Raw genomic sequence first — 15,572 nt, forward strand, 5'->3', positions numbered from 1 at the left:
GCTGGATCCTGTTCCCAGTGTGCGCATGCGCAGAGTTGACAGACGAAGGGAACAGCTAAAGAACAGGGGTCGACTTGGGAGTAAGGTCACAGGTGGACGGTGAATGGCCCCTCCCATAGGGAATAAAAGAGGAGCAAAAGGGGAGCGGTGTTTGCAGGAGACAATTAGTTCATTCCTGCATTCTTGCCAAGTATTGCGCCATTTGAAAAATATATCGGCCTGGCTACACTCCAATCCTGATAAAGGTCGGTAATTATGAACTATCTTGAAAGACTGTGGAAGAAGAAAGACTTGATTGGAAAGGAATTCACTCTAAATTAAATAAAAGGGGTTTATCGGGACGAAGACCAAGTTTCTTGCTGCTGGGGAAGCCTAGGTCAGAACAGTTCTGAGGTTGGGTACCGATGTTTTAGATCAAACTTTCCATATGAGGTGTAGGGCACACATCCTGCCTGCTAATGCACAAAGGCACCCCACTAATCATTGGCAGAGGACAAGGCCTCACAAGTTACTTCACTTCCTCAACAGCTGAGGTGGCCCAAGTCACCTGGGGCTACCTGCATGAAAGTGGCTCCCCCCCATGCTTCCAGGTGTGCCTGGAGGACAGCCTCTGGCGACTGGCTGGATCGGCCCTCTCTCTGGTTTCTGCAAACCCAGTGCCCCCAGGGTCATTTTGCTGCCCTGCAAGAGAGCCCAGATGCCTGGCACCCACTCCCCATTTCTTCTGGTGAAGTTGGGAAACTGGAAGATGCTGAGCTCTTACGGGAGATCCATATTCCCATCGGTGGAGCAGAAGAAACGGAGAGAGAAAATGAGTGTCTTAAAAGGCTCCAGGGGACTGAAGGGTGCCAATGGATTGTAAAGACACACACATTCACAGACACACATGCATGTACAAACACGTACATACAGACACACACGAGCAAAAGAGAAAGTTCCTTGCATGATCAAGAACTGTTTCGTGGAGAACATCCAGGAACATGGACAGCTCTCTAGTTGGTGCTTATTTCAAATCCATCTTTTTTTGTGGGGGATATCAAATCTCCATTTCTTTTCCATTGCACAAGGTACTTGAGGCTACTGCAGGTTGGAACTTGGTAAACAATAACATGAGTGGCTAAAGAAATAATAAATAAACCTTGATCTCCCATCTCCCAGCGCATTTTTGGGAAACAGATAATTGGTTGGTTTTTCCACCAATAGCTGTTACTGGGTGGAGTGAGAAAGATGGATAGACGATGGCAAACATTTTCAGCACCGAGTGCCAAAACTGGACTGCATGTGCATGTGTGCATGTGTGCATGCAGGAGCACCGGAAACCCAAAGACCAACTGGCCTGTTTTGGGGGCGTTTTTCCGGCTGTTTGGGGGGGCGGTTTCAGGCCGGTTTTCAGGCAAGATTTGGCCTGAAAATAGCCCCAAAATGGCCAAAAATCAGCCCGACAAACAGCCTAGAAAACGGCCTCAAAAAAGGTCAGGTGATTTTTTGGGTGTTTTTGGCTGCTTTCAGGCTGTTTTCTGGCGCTCCAGCACCTGCGAAGATCAGCTGGAAACCAGAAGAGCACCTGGCGATGGCAGGCATGCCCACAGAGAGGGCTCTGCGTGCCATCTCTGGCGTGAGTGCCATAGGTTCGCCATCACGGGGATAGGAATTCACCAGCTTGCTGTGCTACAGGGTAGCAACTCTGTCCGGTGATGCTAGAGAAACACATCAAGAGCAACTGCAGCACAATTTATGCCACACAGACAGGAGAAAAGCACAATGGTGCCTAGGAGCAAAGAGCCCATAATAAACCATCATCTCATTCCTAGACGGCTGGCGTGGATCAGGTGTCGAAGGACGCGATGGCCAAACAGATGCCATTGACAGGGGTCGCTACAGAGAGAATCGTTCTTTATTACATGGTAGCATAATAAATATTTGTACAGAGACACGGCGCTCACGTCTATACACAATTCTCGGGGGCAACCTTCAACCTTGGAAAGAACATCACGAGAAAAACAGTGTGCCCGGATATGAAGAGCTTCACCCCCTCCGCACGGCCTTGCAAAAGTTACAAGGGGAGCGTGGCAGTTCTTTGAAAAGTGGAGCTGAGCTCCCTCCGCCTCCCACAGAACAAGGAGGGCCAACGGGAAGAAGGCATTGAAATAAACAGCAGAGAAGCCCTTATAGATCCGTGTTCAATAGGGAAGGAGGGCGTTGGCTGAAGTGGCCGAGTTGTGGTTTTTATTTCAACAAGAAGAGTGGTGGGTCAGAGCCCACTAAGGCCCCTTTATTGATGGTCTCAGTTTCGCCCAGGCCAGGCTGACATACAATAGCAGAGTTGGAAGGGACCTTGGAGGTCTTCTAGTCCAACCTCCCTGCTTAAGCAGGAAACCCTATACCATTTCAGACAAATGGCTATCCAACATCTTCTTAAAGACCTCCAGTGTTGGGGCATTCACAACATTGCTGCTATTGATCGCAGAGGTAGGCAAGGGAAGCTGGGCATGGGGCTTCTCCCATGGTGGACAAGCCAGGAGATGCTGGACTGATATCTGAGGAGACCTTTTGTTCATTTCCAGCTCCAAACGTCTCCACTAAGGGGCTGAGGGAAACGCTTGGCTGGACACTCAATGGGGAGAACCCAAGGGATTGGGGCATCTCCCTGGCCTGATGGTTTCCGGGAGCAAAGAGCTTGCCCTGTGCTAAATGTCTATGGAGATTCTCCGTCCTCCAGGGTTCTCCCAAAGGTGCTTTTTCAAGGGGCAACTGGACTTTCTGGTTTTCTCTTTGAAGACGTTTCTTGGATGAGAAGCAAAACGTCCCCAAAGAAAAAACGGGAAGTCCCGCTGCCTCTTGGAAGAAACACCTTCGGGACTCTGCTTCTCTGCTTCTCTGCTAGGGAAGCTGCCACCATGCAGATCTGAAAGGGCTCCGCTCAGTGGTGGGTTGCTCTTATCATCACTACCGGTATGTTGCTCACAGGGACGCGGGTCCTGTTCGTGCACGTGCGCTGCACACGCATGCACAATCCACTGCCCCTACAACACCCAGCTGCTTGTTGGGGCTTGTGCAGGTGCTGCACACTGTGCTCGCCTGTGCATTGCCCGGTGGCTTTAAAAACAGGTGTAGGACGCGGGCGGGCAGCCAAATGAGCCACCATACCGGTAGGCTGTCAGCTCCCAGCTACTACCGGTATGGCCGTACCGGACCATACCCAGAGGTACTCACTACTGGCTCTGGTAGGACTGGAGAGAGGCTGGGCTTCGGCCATGAAAACTTATGGGCTTCTTGGAAGCTCATTCTTCCCAGGGTCTGTCATGGCCCCATGGGAACTCGGAGGAGGAGGAGCTGGGACCGTCCAACAGGGATGGCATGTCTCCCTTGGCATAGTTGGACCTGAGGGTGATGCTGTCCTAGGCCCCTCAGGCATGGGGGGAGGTGGTTGACCAGGCAGAGAGCTGCCTGCCTTCACCGACACAGGGGAGGATCGGCTGCAGGCAGGCAGTGGTGCTGATAGGCAGCAGATCCCCTTCTGATGAGGAACAGGTTCCTTCCCCATTTGGTCCAAGGGCATGGAGAGGGGAGTGTAGGAAGCGCAGAGAAGCGCTGCAAGGCTACTTGGGAGAAGGCCGCCCCACCCCTCCTCACAAGGAACACCTGAAGTGGAGTGACTTAAGGAGAAGCCCCGGAGAGTTAGCCTTGGCCAGGAACAATTAGCAATAGCAATAGCAATAGCAGTTAGACTTATATACCGCTTCATAGGGCTTTCAGCCCTCTCTAAGCAGTTTACAGAGTCAGCATATCGCCCTGACAGTCTGGGTCCTCATTTCACCCACCTCCGACGGATGGAAGGCTGAGTCAACCTTGAGCCGGTGAGATTAGAAACGCTGAACTGCAGATAACAGTCAGCTGAAGTGGCCTGCAGTACTGCACCCTAACCACTGCGCCACCTCGGCTTTAACTCATGCTCTTGCCATTGGACTTTGCTCCTGAACTCTGTGAGCCTGCACCCTCTCTTTGGACTTCTGTTGTTGTTTATTTTGGGGGGGCTATGGGTGGCTGCCTTCAGGGTAGTGTGGGATGGAGCCTTACCAGGCCATTGTAGGGCCATGTGGGGTGGCCTTTAATCAGAGCAATAGAGGTCTCTAGTGAGGCCTGCCCTCTGGCGAGGCACCCTGGGCCACAACAGGGGAAGGAGAGAGGGAAGTGGATGGGAGGAGAAGAGTAGGGGAAAGGGAAGGAAAGGGAAGGAGAGGAGAGGTGAAGGAAAGAGGGAATGAGTGGGAACCAGATGGGAGAATGGAGGGAAGGAGAAGGAAAGAGATGGACTGTCATTGTAAAATTGAAAATGTGATGTATTATAAAGGAAAATGCATAATTTTTAAAAAAGGGTCACTGCTTGGGGATAAAAGGAAGGGTGTTCCTCACACAAGCTGCTTTGAACTCCTCAAGGAATTCTGAGTTGGCAACCCAACAAATCAAGTAGCCAAAACATAAATAAAAGCTATTCTGCTCCCAGACTTTTGACCGAGAGACAGCAGAGAAGAAGCTGGTATGAAACGGGCACCAGATGCTGGGTAGGGTGAGGGCACTTCCCCGCTTTTGCTGCCATTCGGCTCTAGAGAGAGCGGGCTCCAGCCCCCATCCTGCCCACGTGGGTCACTGCCTTTAGGGATCTGTTTTCCCGAGAAAACTGACTGGAACAAAAGATTCACTGGCTGCCTTTGCAACCACCGGTGTGGACGCCTGAAGACCAGGAGGCAGGAGAAGGGAGTAAATCCGTTCCTTTTGGAGCAAAGGGATCTTGTCGTGCCATTTTTCCTTTGGAGCACTAGGCCAGTGTTTTTCAACCACTGTGCCGTGGCACACTAGTGTGCCGTGACATAGTGTAAGGTGTGCCGTGGGAGAATTACTTTATATATAGTCAATATAGGCACAGAGTTAAAAAATTTTAACATTTTCTAATGGTGGTGTGCCTCGTGATTTTTTCCATGAAAAAAGTGTGCCTTTGCACAAAAAAAGTTGAAAAACACTGCACTAGGCAGCCCCAGGACAGGTCGACTGTTCCCAAATGCCACCTGCAGGCTTGGTGACGGCTCCCTGAAATAAAGGGATTCCCAGAAAGGCCATGAAAAGTAAGAGGAAAACTGGGGCAGTTTGTCCATGCCTCTTTACACCTTGGATTCTAGCACTCAAGTTTAACAACCACGGAATATCCCTGTGGGGGGAAAAAATGTCTCTGGTGCGGAGAAGTGTGTGGAAATCTGCAGCTAGCCCCCCCCCCTCTTTTTTTGAAGGCAGTTTCCATTGAAATGGGCACAGACACGTCCTTCTGCTGGTCTCCAAGAAGAAACTTCCTTTGCTGTGGCCGCCAGACTGGACCCACAGCAGCCCAACTGGGGGCATGAAAGCACCGTGCTGCAGTCTTCCTCTAACCCTCTAGTCACCAGGCAAGAGAAGGGATCATCTTCGGGCTGCACAAGGGCTCATTGGCATGCACATCGTTGAAGGCCCGCTGTGGAGAGAGGAGAAGCATAGAATCCTAGGGCTGGAAGGGACCTTGGAGGCCTTAGCCTAACCTCTGCCCCAGATAGACAACCATCAAGCACAAGGGCATTCTAGGCCAGGGATCTCCAGCCTTGGCATCTTTAAGACTTGTGGACTTCAATTCCCAGCTTTGCTGGCCAATGCTAGGTGTTGAAGTCCGCCAGGCTTAAAGTTGCCAAGGTTGGAAACTCCTAGTCTGGAGGAGATGAGGAGAAGGAGCTGATGCTCAAGCAGACCAGAATGGCTTCATACCAGGTCAAGTCTCCTTGCTTGCTTGACTGGGTCAACCAGCCCAGTTGTTCTTTCTCATGCAACATGCTCCCCTCCCCATGGCAATATCCACACACAAGGACACTGCAAACATTAGGAGACTTGGTGACTTTAAGATCAAAGAAGTTTGATGTGTTGCTGGTTTAGATATTTGATGCTCTTAGCCTGCCCAGTCTGGGTTGTTAGGCATCTTCTCTTGGGGGGGGGGGAGAGATTTCCCCCCCAATCCTCTATACAGGGGTCTCCAAACCTGACCACTTTAAGACTTGCAGACTTAAAGTCTGGCTGGATGAGGAATTCTGGGAGTTGAAGTCTTCAACTTGCTGAGTTCGGAGACCCCCTACTCTAGTATAATCTGCTATATCCAGTGGTGCAGAGGTGGGTTTCTGCCAATTCACCCCGGATCGGGCAAACCAGTAGTGGCAGTGGTGGGAGGCTCCGCCAACCCACCCAAACACTTCTGCACCTGCGCAGAAGCATCACACACACGTGCACCAGTAGTAAAATAAATTGAAACCCACCAATGCAGTGGTGGGATTCAGCTGGTTCTCCCTGGTTCGGGAGAACCGGTAGCTAAACTTTCTGAGCAGTTCAGCGAACCGGCTGAATTCTTTCCCAGCTACTCCTTGTCTCGCCTCCTCCTGGCCAGGAGGCCTCCATCCCCAGTTATGGGTAGGAGGGGGGCAATAGCAGGTGTCTTTCTTCCCTGGATCTGTAAACTTGTCTAGATGGAGCGAACTGGCTAGTCTTTGGCTTCTTTGTTTGTTTAATAGCAAAAAAGGGGGGCCCTTTGAGAGGTCTCCCCCCCCCAATTGGGAAAGCGAACCGAGTCACATGACCACCAGCCATGCCTACCCTGTCTCTGTCATTATGCCAGAGAACCAGTTGTTAAATTATCTGAATCCCTCCACTGACTGTATCCAACTGTCATCAAGTCAACAATGGCTCAAGCTGGGGATGAATGAACCAGGGGAGGCCAATCTGCACCATTTTTTTTACTACCGGTTCTGTGGGCATGGTTGGTGGACATGGTGTGGCTTGGTGACTGTGGCAGGAGAAAGATATTGCAAAATCTCCATTCCCTCCCCGCATCACTAACCTACTTTCCAGCGCTGTTCTCCTATGCAGAGCAACAGATGAAGACCCAGCCGATCAGTTGGGACATTGATCAGTTGGGACTCAGGAGGCAGAGAGTAGATGGGGGCGGGGCCATCCAGAGATGGCATTTGCCGATTCTCTGAACTACTCAACGTTTCCACTACTGGTTCTCCAGAACCTGCTGGATTTCACCCCTGAAATCCACCCTCAATTCCAGAAGACCTACTCTTATCATTCAATTCCCCCCACACTCTAGAATTGTTATTCCCTGCAAAAGGGGCATGTGACTTGTCTCTGCTTCTTTCACGAGGAGCAAAAGAATTTTGCAAACAAACTTGAACTGGGGAGTGGCGGAAAGAAGAATGTGTCTAACCTGCAGGGGCAGCTAAATTATCTAGCATCCAAGCCAAGCGGTATCAAATTACAAACACTGAAGGCAAATCTTCCCAAAAGGTAGGAACAACTTTGCGAATTGGGGAACTCCTTTTGGAAGCTGCTGAGCTACCAATGGTCTCTTTCTTAGGCTATGCGTACTCAACTCCATCAATCCCCTCCTGGTCTAGGACTGCTAGATCAAGTGGCATCAGTGTGGGCATTCCTTTCTCCAGCCTTTTCTCTCAAAGAGTGGCCATGTGATCCACAGAACATTCTTTGCAAGAGGACACGGAGGGTGGGGGGAGGATGCCAGGACAAGCACGTGCAACGTCCTCCCCAAAAGCTCTTCCCCTTCAATCTTCCCCTAGTTTTCCCTGCTGGATCCGTTTTTTTTGGTGGGGGGGCTACGAAACAAGCCCAAATGTGTAACTGCTCAGCACAAGAGATGGAAAAATGCAACACACATGCCAGCTTCTCCTCTCTCTGGCCGGTGTCTAGGTGACAATTGCCAACCAAGGAGTTTCAAGTGGCGACGGAGTCTTTAAAAAGGCCCCTAGCTCAAATTGGCCAAGTCAAATCTCTTTGGGTTTGTGCAAAGAAAAGAAACGGAGCTGTGTTCTAGGCCAGCAGCCGCCAACCATTTGGACACCAGGGACTGGTTCCATGGAGAGAGGTTTTTCTGTGGACTGGAGGGGGTGTGGTTTCACGTGCTGCCTGCAACCCGTGGATGGGGCTTTGCTTGTTTGCACAGCCCGGTGCCAGTCCATGGACCAAAAGTTGAGGCCCCTGTTTTAGGCCACATGGGGATCAGTCTACCCTGTATCCCAGGGGTGTCAAACTCAAGGCCCGTGGGCCACATCCAGCTCATGGGGTGCTTAAATATGGCCTGTGAGGTAGCCCTGGAAACAGCAAAGGACCGGCCCATTGTGCCCCTAGCAGTGAAAACAGAGCTCCTCCTGGGCTCCATTTTCGTTGTCAGAGGGCTAGCAAAACAACCTTTAAAAAAAAAAGGAGAAATATTTCCCCTTTTGCACTTGAGCATCTAAGAAGGGACAGGAAAGGAGAAAGGGAAGGAGGAAAGGTGAAAAAAGTGAAGGAAAGAAAGCAAGGAAGGAAAAAGAAGGAAAGAGGGGAAGGAAGAAGAAAGGAGAATGAAGAGGGAAGGGGAAAAAAACAGAACAGAAGAGGAAGGAAGGAAGGAGAAAGGAGAATGAAAAGGGAAGAGAAGAGAAGAGGAAGGAAGAAAACAAGGAAGGAAAGAAAGAAAGGAGAATGAAGAGGGAAGGAGGAAGAAGAAAGGAGAATGAAGAGGGGAGAGGGAAGGAAAAAGAACAGAACAGAACAGGAAGGAAGGAGGAAGCAGAAAGGAGAATGAAGAGGGAAGAGGGAAGGAAAAAGAACAGAACAGAACAGGAAGGAAGGGGGAAAGGAAGAAAGGAAGGAGAATGAAAAGGGAGGAGAAGAGAAGAGGAAGGAAGGAAGGAAGGAGAAAGGGGAATGAAAAGGGAAGAGAAAAGAGGAAGGAAGGAAGGAGAAGAGAAGAGACTGAAGAGGGAAGGAAAAAGAAGGGAAGGGGAAGGAAGAAGAAAGGAGAATGAAGAGGGAAGGAAGAAGAACAGAACAGAACAGGAAGGAAGGAGGAAAGGAAGAAAGGAAGGAGAATGAAAAGAGAAGAGAAGAGACGAGGAAGGCAAGAAGGAAGGAAGGATGGAAGGAAGGAAAGAAGGAAGGAAGGAGAAAAGAGAATGAAAAGGGAAGAGAAGAGAAGAGGAAGGAAGGAGAGGAGAACGAAGAGGGGAGGAAAAAGAAGGAAAGAGGGGAAAGGAAGAAGAAGGAGTATGAAGAGGGAAGGAAAAAGAACAGAACAGAACAGGATGGAAGGAAGGAAGAAAGGAAGGAGAATGAAAAGGGAAGAGAAGAGAAGAGGAAGAAAGGAACGAGAGAGGAGAATGAAGAGGGAAGGAAAAAGAAGAAAAGGAAGGAAGGAGATTATGAGAGTGAGGGAAGGTCTGAGGAAAGTCCTGCCTTAGCACTTGGTCACTACAGGTGCCCCCAACGTGAAGGACATTGAGCTGACCACACCCCACACCCTCCCACACACTGTGGCCATGCCCCTCCCCCCAGGTCAAACCCAACCCTGATGCAGCCCACAATGAAATCGAGTCCTTATCCCCCAAGAGCAATACAAACAATACAACAAAACCCACCTGGTTGACCAAAGCCCCAACTACAGTGAAACCGAAGAAGAATAGAAGCCCCATACTCACCTCAAATTTGCTCATGAACTCAGCAAAAATGCCAAAAAAATCCTCAGAGGTTGTGACTTTGGAGTCTTCTCCAAAGAAGGACAAGACTTTCCTGAATTCTTCCACGGCTTTGTGCTGGAGATCGTCCAGGGACTGGATGGTGGGATCTGCACTCTCCAGGAAGGCCTGCAGTGGGTGGCTAAGGAGGGACAACACCTGCTTGCTTTTCCAATCAAGATGAAAAACTGACCTTCTCACATTCTCAATGATCCAAGCAAGAGAAAGAGAGCCAGATTGGTACAGTGGTTATAAGGCACCTGGCTAGAAATTGGGAGATTGGGAGCTCCTCAGGCATGAATCCAACTGGGTGATTTTGGGCCGGTCACTTTTTTACAGCCCTCAAAAATGTCATCAAAAAAGTACAACAAAGAATGTTCTTCTGCGCCTACTCAGGAAGCTCAAACTGCCCAAAGAGCTGCTGATTCAGTTCTACAGAGGAATGATTGAGTCTGTCATCTGCACCTCCATAATGGTCTGGTTTGGCTCTGCAACCCCACAAAACAGAGACAGACTTCAGAGGATAATCAGAACTGCAGATAAAACAATGGCTAACAATCTGCCTTCCACTGAGGACTTGTTTACTGCACAAGTCAAAAAGAGACCCGTGAAAATATCTACAGACCCCTCGCATCCTTGACACAAATTGTTTCAACTTCTACCCTCAAAATGAGATGCTATAGAGCACTGCACACCAGGACAACTAGACACAAGGACAGTTTTTCCCTGAACACCATCACTCTGCTAAACAAATAATTCCCTTACCACTGTCAAACTATTAACTAAGGCTGCATTACTATTACTATAAGTCTTCTCATTGTTCCTATGACTATCATTATGTGTTGTACCTTATGATTCTTGATGAATGTATCTTTTCTTTTATGTACACTGGGAGCATCTGCACTAAAGACAAATTCCTTGTGTGTCCCATCACACTTGGCCAATAAAATATTCTATTCTATTCTATTCTATTTTATGAAGGAGGCAATGGCAAACCACTTCCGAAAACCACCTTGCCAAGGAAACTCTAGAGATAAATCCAGGCAGTTCAAAACTGTCTTGAAGACACACAACCCAAAGTTAAGTGAATCACCCAGCTCCGAAGCCGTACATTTTTAGAAGGACTTCTGATACCAACACTGACATTGCGCATGTGTTCATGGCCACTCTTTTAGCAGCTCCAAGCCTCAATTTGTCTAGGCTGGGGGCAGCACTTGGGGTGAAAGGGGAGCAAGCAAATGCGCCAGTCTCTCCTAAGCGAGATAGGAAGGGGGAAAGAGAAGAGATTCTGACAATAGTCAACTATCCTTCAGCTTCCAATTCGTGACATTTCTCACTAAACACACCACCATAATTTGGTTACAAAATCACTGAATTTGGGAAACATCCACCTACATCCCTCTCCTCCAATGAAGGATAGATATGTTCAACGCCAGTTTGTGTTTTACAAGTCATTTAGTGGTGAGGGAAGTCACCCCTGCTACAAGAATGAAATATTTTGAGAAATATCTAAAAAAGGCAAAATATTATATTTCCCCTAAAAGAGAAATAAAAAATCTTAAGGGAGACAGAAACTCAGCAGCTTCAGCTCCCTTCCCCCAGCAGATAGTTGATGCCAGCCTATCTACAAAACAAAAGACCTTCAGCTCCAGGATGATGGGATTATCCTTCAGGGCAAAGCCGTTCAGCCGCAATAGGAATTGCCAACAACTCCTTCATTGCACCAGCAAACTTCAACCAAGATTGACTCAGATAACCTACAAAATTAGCCATGACCCCGACAGCAATCAATAGAATACATGCTCTTGCCACAGGAACAGGAAGCTCAAGTTCAAAGCCCAGAGAGGGTATAAATAACCCTCACCCTCCACTCCATGTGGTTAGCTGCACTAGCACCATGTGCTAGATCCGGGATGGCGAACCTATGGCATATGTGCCACAGGTGGCACGCGGAGCCATTTGTCAGGGCATGTGAGGCGTTGCCCTGTCAGTTGACTTCGGCCTTATTTTGAGGCCATTTTCCACTCTCCGCAGGCTCCAGAGGCTTTATAGAAGTCTGGGGAGGGTGAAAACAGTTTCCCCCCCGCCGGAGGCCCTCCAGAGGCTTAGGAGCTTCCCTGAAGCCTCTGGTATGCAAAAGTGGCAAGGGGAGCAGAAGGACTCTAGGAGATTAACGTGTCTGTTTCCAGACATAAAACTTGCTGGAAAAACAACAGTTTTAATAGAAATGAGAAGGGTTTATACCTCAGGATCCTCCCGCCGCCATCTCCCCATTTCAGTCCCCTAAATCTGGGGGCCATCCATTCCAGTGACATCCCCAATCAACTTCCTCTGGTCTTCCAGAAGATTCAAAGATGATCTAAACCTCCCAGATATTCCCTTCCCTCCACTCCATCTCTCACGCTAACTGGTTTTTTTTCCTTTTTCTGGTGGGTGGGTGGGTGGGTGGGGCCTGGCTTGATTTGTGGAACCAATCCCAGAAAGCCTCCCCTCTTCAACAAAAGGATACATCCATCACAGACACAAATCTGTCCTCAGGTGATGAAGGCACCATATTCTGGCAGGCGATTTCAATCTCGTGGACAGTGCGATGAATGTCATTGAGGTCAGCTGTTAATGTTCTCTGATTCACTAAGGAGAGAAAAATGGTCCAAAATGTCAACAGCTTCATCCACATCACCTTCTTCGTGAAGCAAGGAAAGATCTCCCTGCATGGACACCCATCTTCCATCACGCAAAAAGGAACAGACCTGAAGGCTGCTTTCTTCTCAGCAGGCTGCCCAGCTTCCTTTCCTAGGACAGCTGGTCCTTGACATTCCAGGGGTAGTTATAAAACAAACAGACATTGGGATCTCCAGAACTTTTTAAAATATATTGCTCACTTAGCTTTCCGTTAGCCACTGCTAACATCATTAGAGTGTAAAAACCATTAAAGAGATAGCTGCCTTTATACAGTATTAATCAGTTAGGCAGTTGCAGGTGTGATAGGCCCACCCACCTGTCTCCCACCTGTAATTAGCTTTGTTGCCTGTGAGACAGAAGAAGAGGGAGGAGGTGTGGGAGGAAGCCAGAGAGAATGCTGTTAAAGCAACATCAGAGAGCTCAGCATTATTTCCTGGGGAGGAACAGCCCAAGCTGTGCTCGATAGGGGAGGAAGCAATAGGAGCATCGATTAACATGCCTGATGTAAAAACAACAAAGCTGGGTGGAAGGCGGGTGGATTGGCCTATCACACACACAATGGCCGAATTGATTAATAGTGTATAAAAGCAAGTATCTCTTTAATGGCTTTTGCACTCTGACGATGTTAGCAGTGGCTAATGAAAGCTAGTGAGCAATATATTTTATATATATGGTCTTGTTGTATTCGGGTCTTTTCCCATGTAAGATTGAGATTGTCTTGGCAACGTTTCAGTGAGGTCTCACTCGCCATCTTCAGGCTGGGTTTTGGGCTTAAAAAACCTCGCTGAAATGTTGCCAAGACAATCTCAATCTTACACGGCAAAAGACCCGAATACAACAAGACCAGCATACCTACTAGTATAGATCTATTTCAAGCTATTTAGCTCTCATCAGCTAGCCATACCCTAACTGGGAATCAAATATATATATATATTACAACTTTGATGGTGATTCACTTAACAAATAGCAATAGCACTTAGACTTATACACCACTTCACAGTGCTTTTATAGCCCTCCCTAAGCGGTTTACAGAGTCAGCCTCTTGCCCCCAACAATCTGGGTCCTCATTTTACCAACCTCAGGAGGATGGAAGGCTGAGTCAACCTTGAGCCTGGTGAGACTCAAACTGACAAATTGCAATTTGCAATCCTGCAGTACTGCACTCTAAGCACTGTGCCACCGTGGCTCAGTGTGGCAAGAAAAGTTTTAAAATGGGGCAAAACTCACTTAACAACATACATTTTGGGTTCCATTGTGGTCATAAATCAAGGACTACCTGTATCCACTTTGCCCTTGGCAGAGACTCCTAGCATCTCTCTGCCCACCAGGAGCTGATGGTGAATGCCCATCCCTGAGTAGGGACAGGCAGAGTCACATACTGGAAGGGACAGCAAATGATTTACTACTGTCAGGAATGTTTCTTAATTTTGGCCCACGTTAAGACCTGTGGACTTCAACTCTCAGAATTCCCAGAAGGCAGCCTGGGGAATTTACAACAGCTTGTATGGTTCCTGATGCCATGGTTGAGAAATATTGCGCTGAAGGAATGGCAGCAGGTCTAAGATGAGATGTGGGTGAAGGACTCACAGCAGGGTGAGTCTCTCTGGTGAGTCCCAGTTTCTCATTATGGAAAGGCCCTATCTTGCTTATGCAAATTGGATGGTGTAATGGTTCCCCTATGACACTGTTTCGCAACCTTGGCCACATTAAGACATGTGGACTTCAACTCCCAGAATTCCCCAGCCACCTATGAGTTGAAGTCTAGGTATCTTAAAGTGGCCAAGGTTGAGAAAACAGTGCCCCTATTGCATAGTCCAGGGACGGCAAACCTTTTCGGCACTGAGTGTCAAAAAGGGGGTGCGCTTTGTTGCACATATGCACACTCTTTGGGGCCGCAACCCAGAAAAGAAGCTGCCCAGTGGACATGCGCGCACCGGGAAATGAACTTCCGGTTTCCGATGCACACATGTGCACCTGCCAGGTAGTCCTCTGGTTACTGGGACGCATGCACTTGCAATGATCAGCTAGCTGGCTTTCATGCGCATGCCGGAAACAGGAAGACCAACTCTTCTGGTTTCCAGCACTGCTGCATGCATGAAAGCAAGCTGATCATCAGACGCCAGAAACCCAGAAGAGGAACGGGCGACGCCAAGCGTGCCAGGCAACATGGCTCTGCGTGCTATGTCGGGCACAGGTGCCATAATTTTGCCATCCCAGGCATAGTCTGTCTATGCAATGGGTAACATTCCCAAACCTTTTATTTTTTTGTGAAACTACGAATGGATTGTTGGTTTTTAATTTCTCACAAGACGCTCTGGGCAGCCCCTGTCTATCCTGTGAAAACAGCTTCTATGATTAAGCCTGTGAAGCTTCTTTGATTTCAGGCGATTTCGATTAGCTGATTTTTCATCCTTTTCCTCCATCTGGGTTAGAAGGCTGAAAATGAACTAGACCACATGTGACCTGCTGAGTCATCCTTCCAGAGATATTTCTAAATTGCCTTCAACAGTGATGGGGTTTCTAATGTCCTGCCTTGAGTGGAAAAGTTGGGACACACTCAGAGATGGAATCGCCTTGAAATTAATCCCGTGGTAAACTGTAGAGTACGGTCAAACCACACCACAGGATATGTTTTATGACATTCTGTATTAGGCCATAAAGTGTTTGCAATAACGCTTATGTCATAAAATATTGGATGAGGTTTGCCAAATTCCAATTCCACAGGGGTCATGAATCCCAAATTTTGGATGCATTCTGCAAAGTTAGCCCATTTGATTCAGCCTTCCAACCTTCCAAGGTCAATAAAATGAGGACCCAGGTTTTTTGGGGGAATATGCTGGGTGGAGAAGGAAGACCCTAAGAGTTAAAATTGCCAAGGTTAGAGGCCTCTTGGACAACGACAAACTAGTCAAGGGGGAAGAACCAAAGAAAGGGGAAAATTGTAACCTTTGGACAGGAATTTTCAGATCTAGCATTTCTTTCGCTGCAACCACTTAACCTTAGAAAAAGAACCTATCCGTTCAACCAAAGGGAGTCAATGGTCTTTCTTTCCTAAGGACCTAACCAGGGGCAGGCCTGACACCAGACCAGTGTCTCTCAAAGAAGCTACGTTTGCCAGGGAATTCTGGAAGTCCACAAGGTTGGAGACTCCTGCTGAAAAGCACAATGGGCAGTAAATAAAGTCTAAGAGCTATTGCTATTTTTATTCAGAGATGGATCTGCCTTGAAGCAAGCCACTCTTGAAGTACATACCACAGTCAAAAATCAGCACCAGAAAAAAATTATAACATTTTGTACTTTTTCATAAACTGT

The 15,572-nt window shown here is 48.3% G+C and overlaps 1 protein-coding gene across 1 annotated transcript in view; it reads right to left on the bottom strand.

Annotated features, from left to right (window-relative positions):
* Positions 1-5,202: 5,202 nt before the first annotated feature.
* GRID2IP (Grid2 interacting protein) overlaps positions 5,203-15,572 on the bottom strand; it is a 93,745-nt gene continuing 83,375 nt past the window's right edge. The window contains exons 19-21 of the mRNA XM_087729255.1: positions 12,088-12,209; positions 9,543-9,707; positions 5,203-5,500 (exon numbers count right to left, since the gene is read on the bottom strand). Coding sequence (XP_087585381.1) covers positions 5,429-5,500; positions 9,543-9,707; positions 12,088-12,209 — 359 coding nt within the window. The 3' untranslated portion in view covers positions 5,203-5,428. The remainder of the gene's footprint in view (positions 5,501-9,542; positions 9,708-12,087; positions 12,210-15,572) is intronic.

The sequence above is a fragment of the Thamnophis sirtalis genome, unplaced genomic scaffold, assembly GCF_051295495.1.
Source record: "Thamnophis sirtalis isolate CommonGarterSnake01/CBP01778 unplaced genomic scaffold, rThaSir2_p1.2 scaffold_14, whole genome shotgun sequence".
Lineage (NCBI taxonomy): Eukaryota > Metazoa > Chordata > Lepidosauria > Squamata > Natricidae > Thamnophis > Thamnophis sirtalis.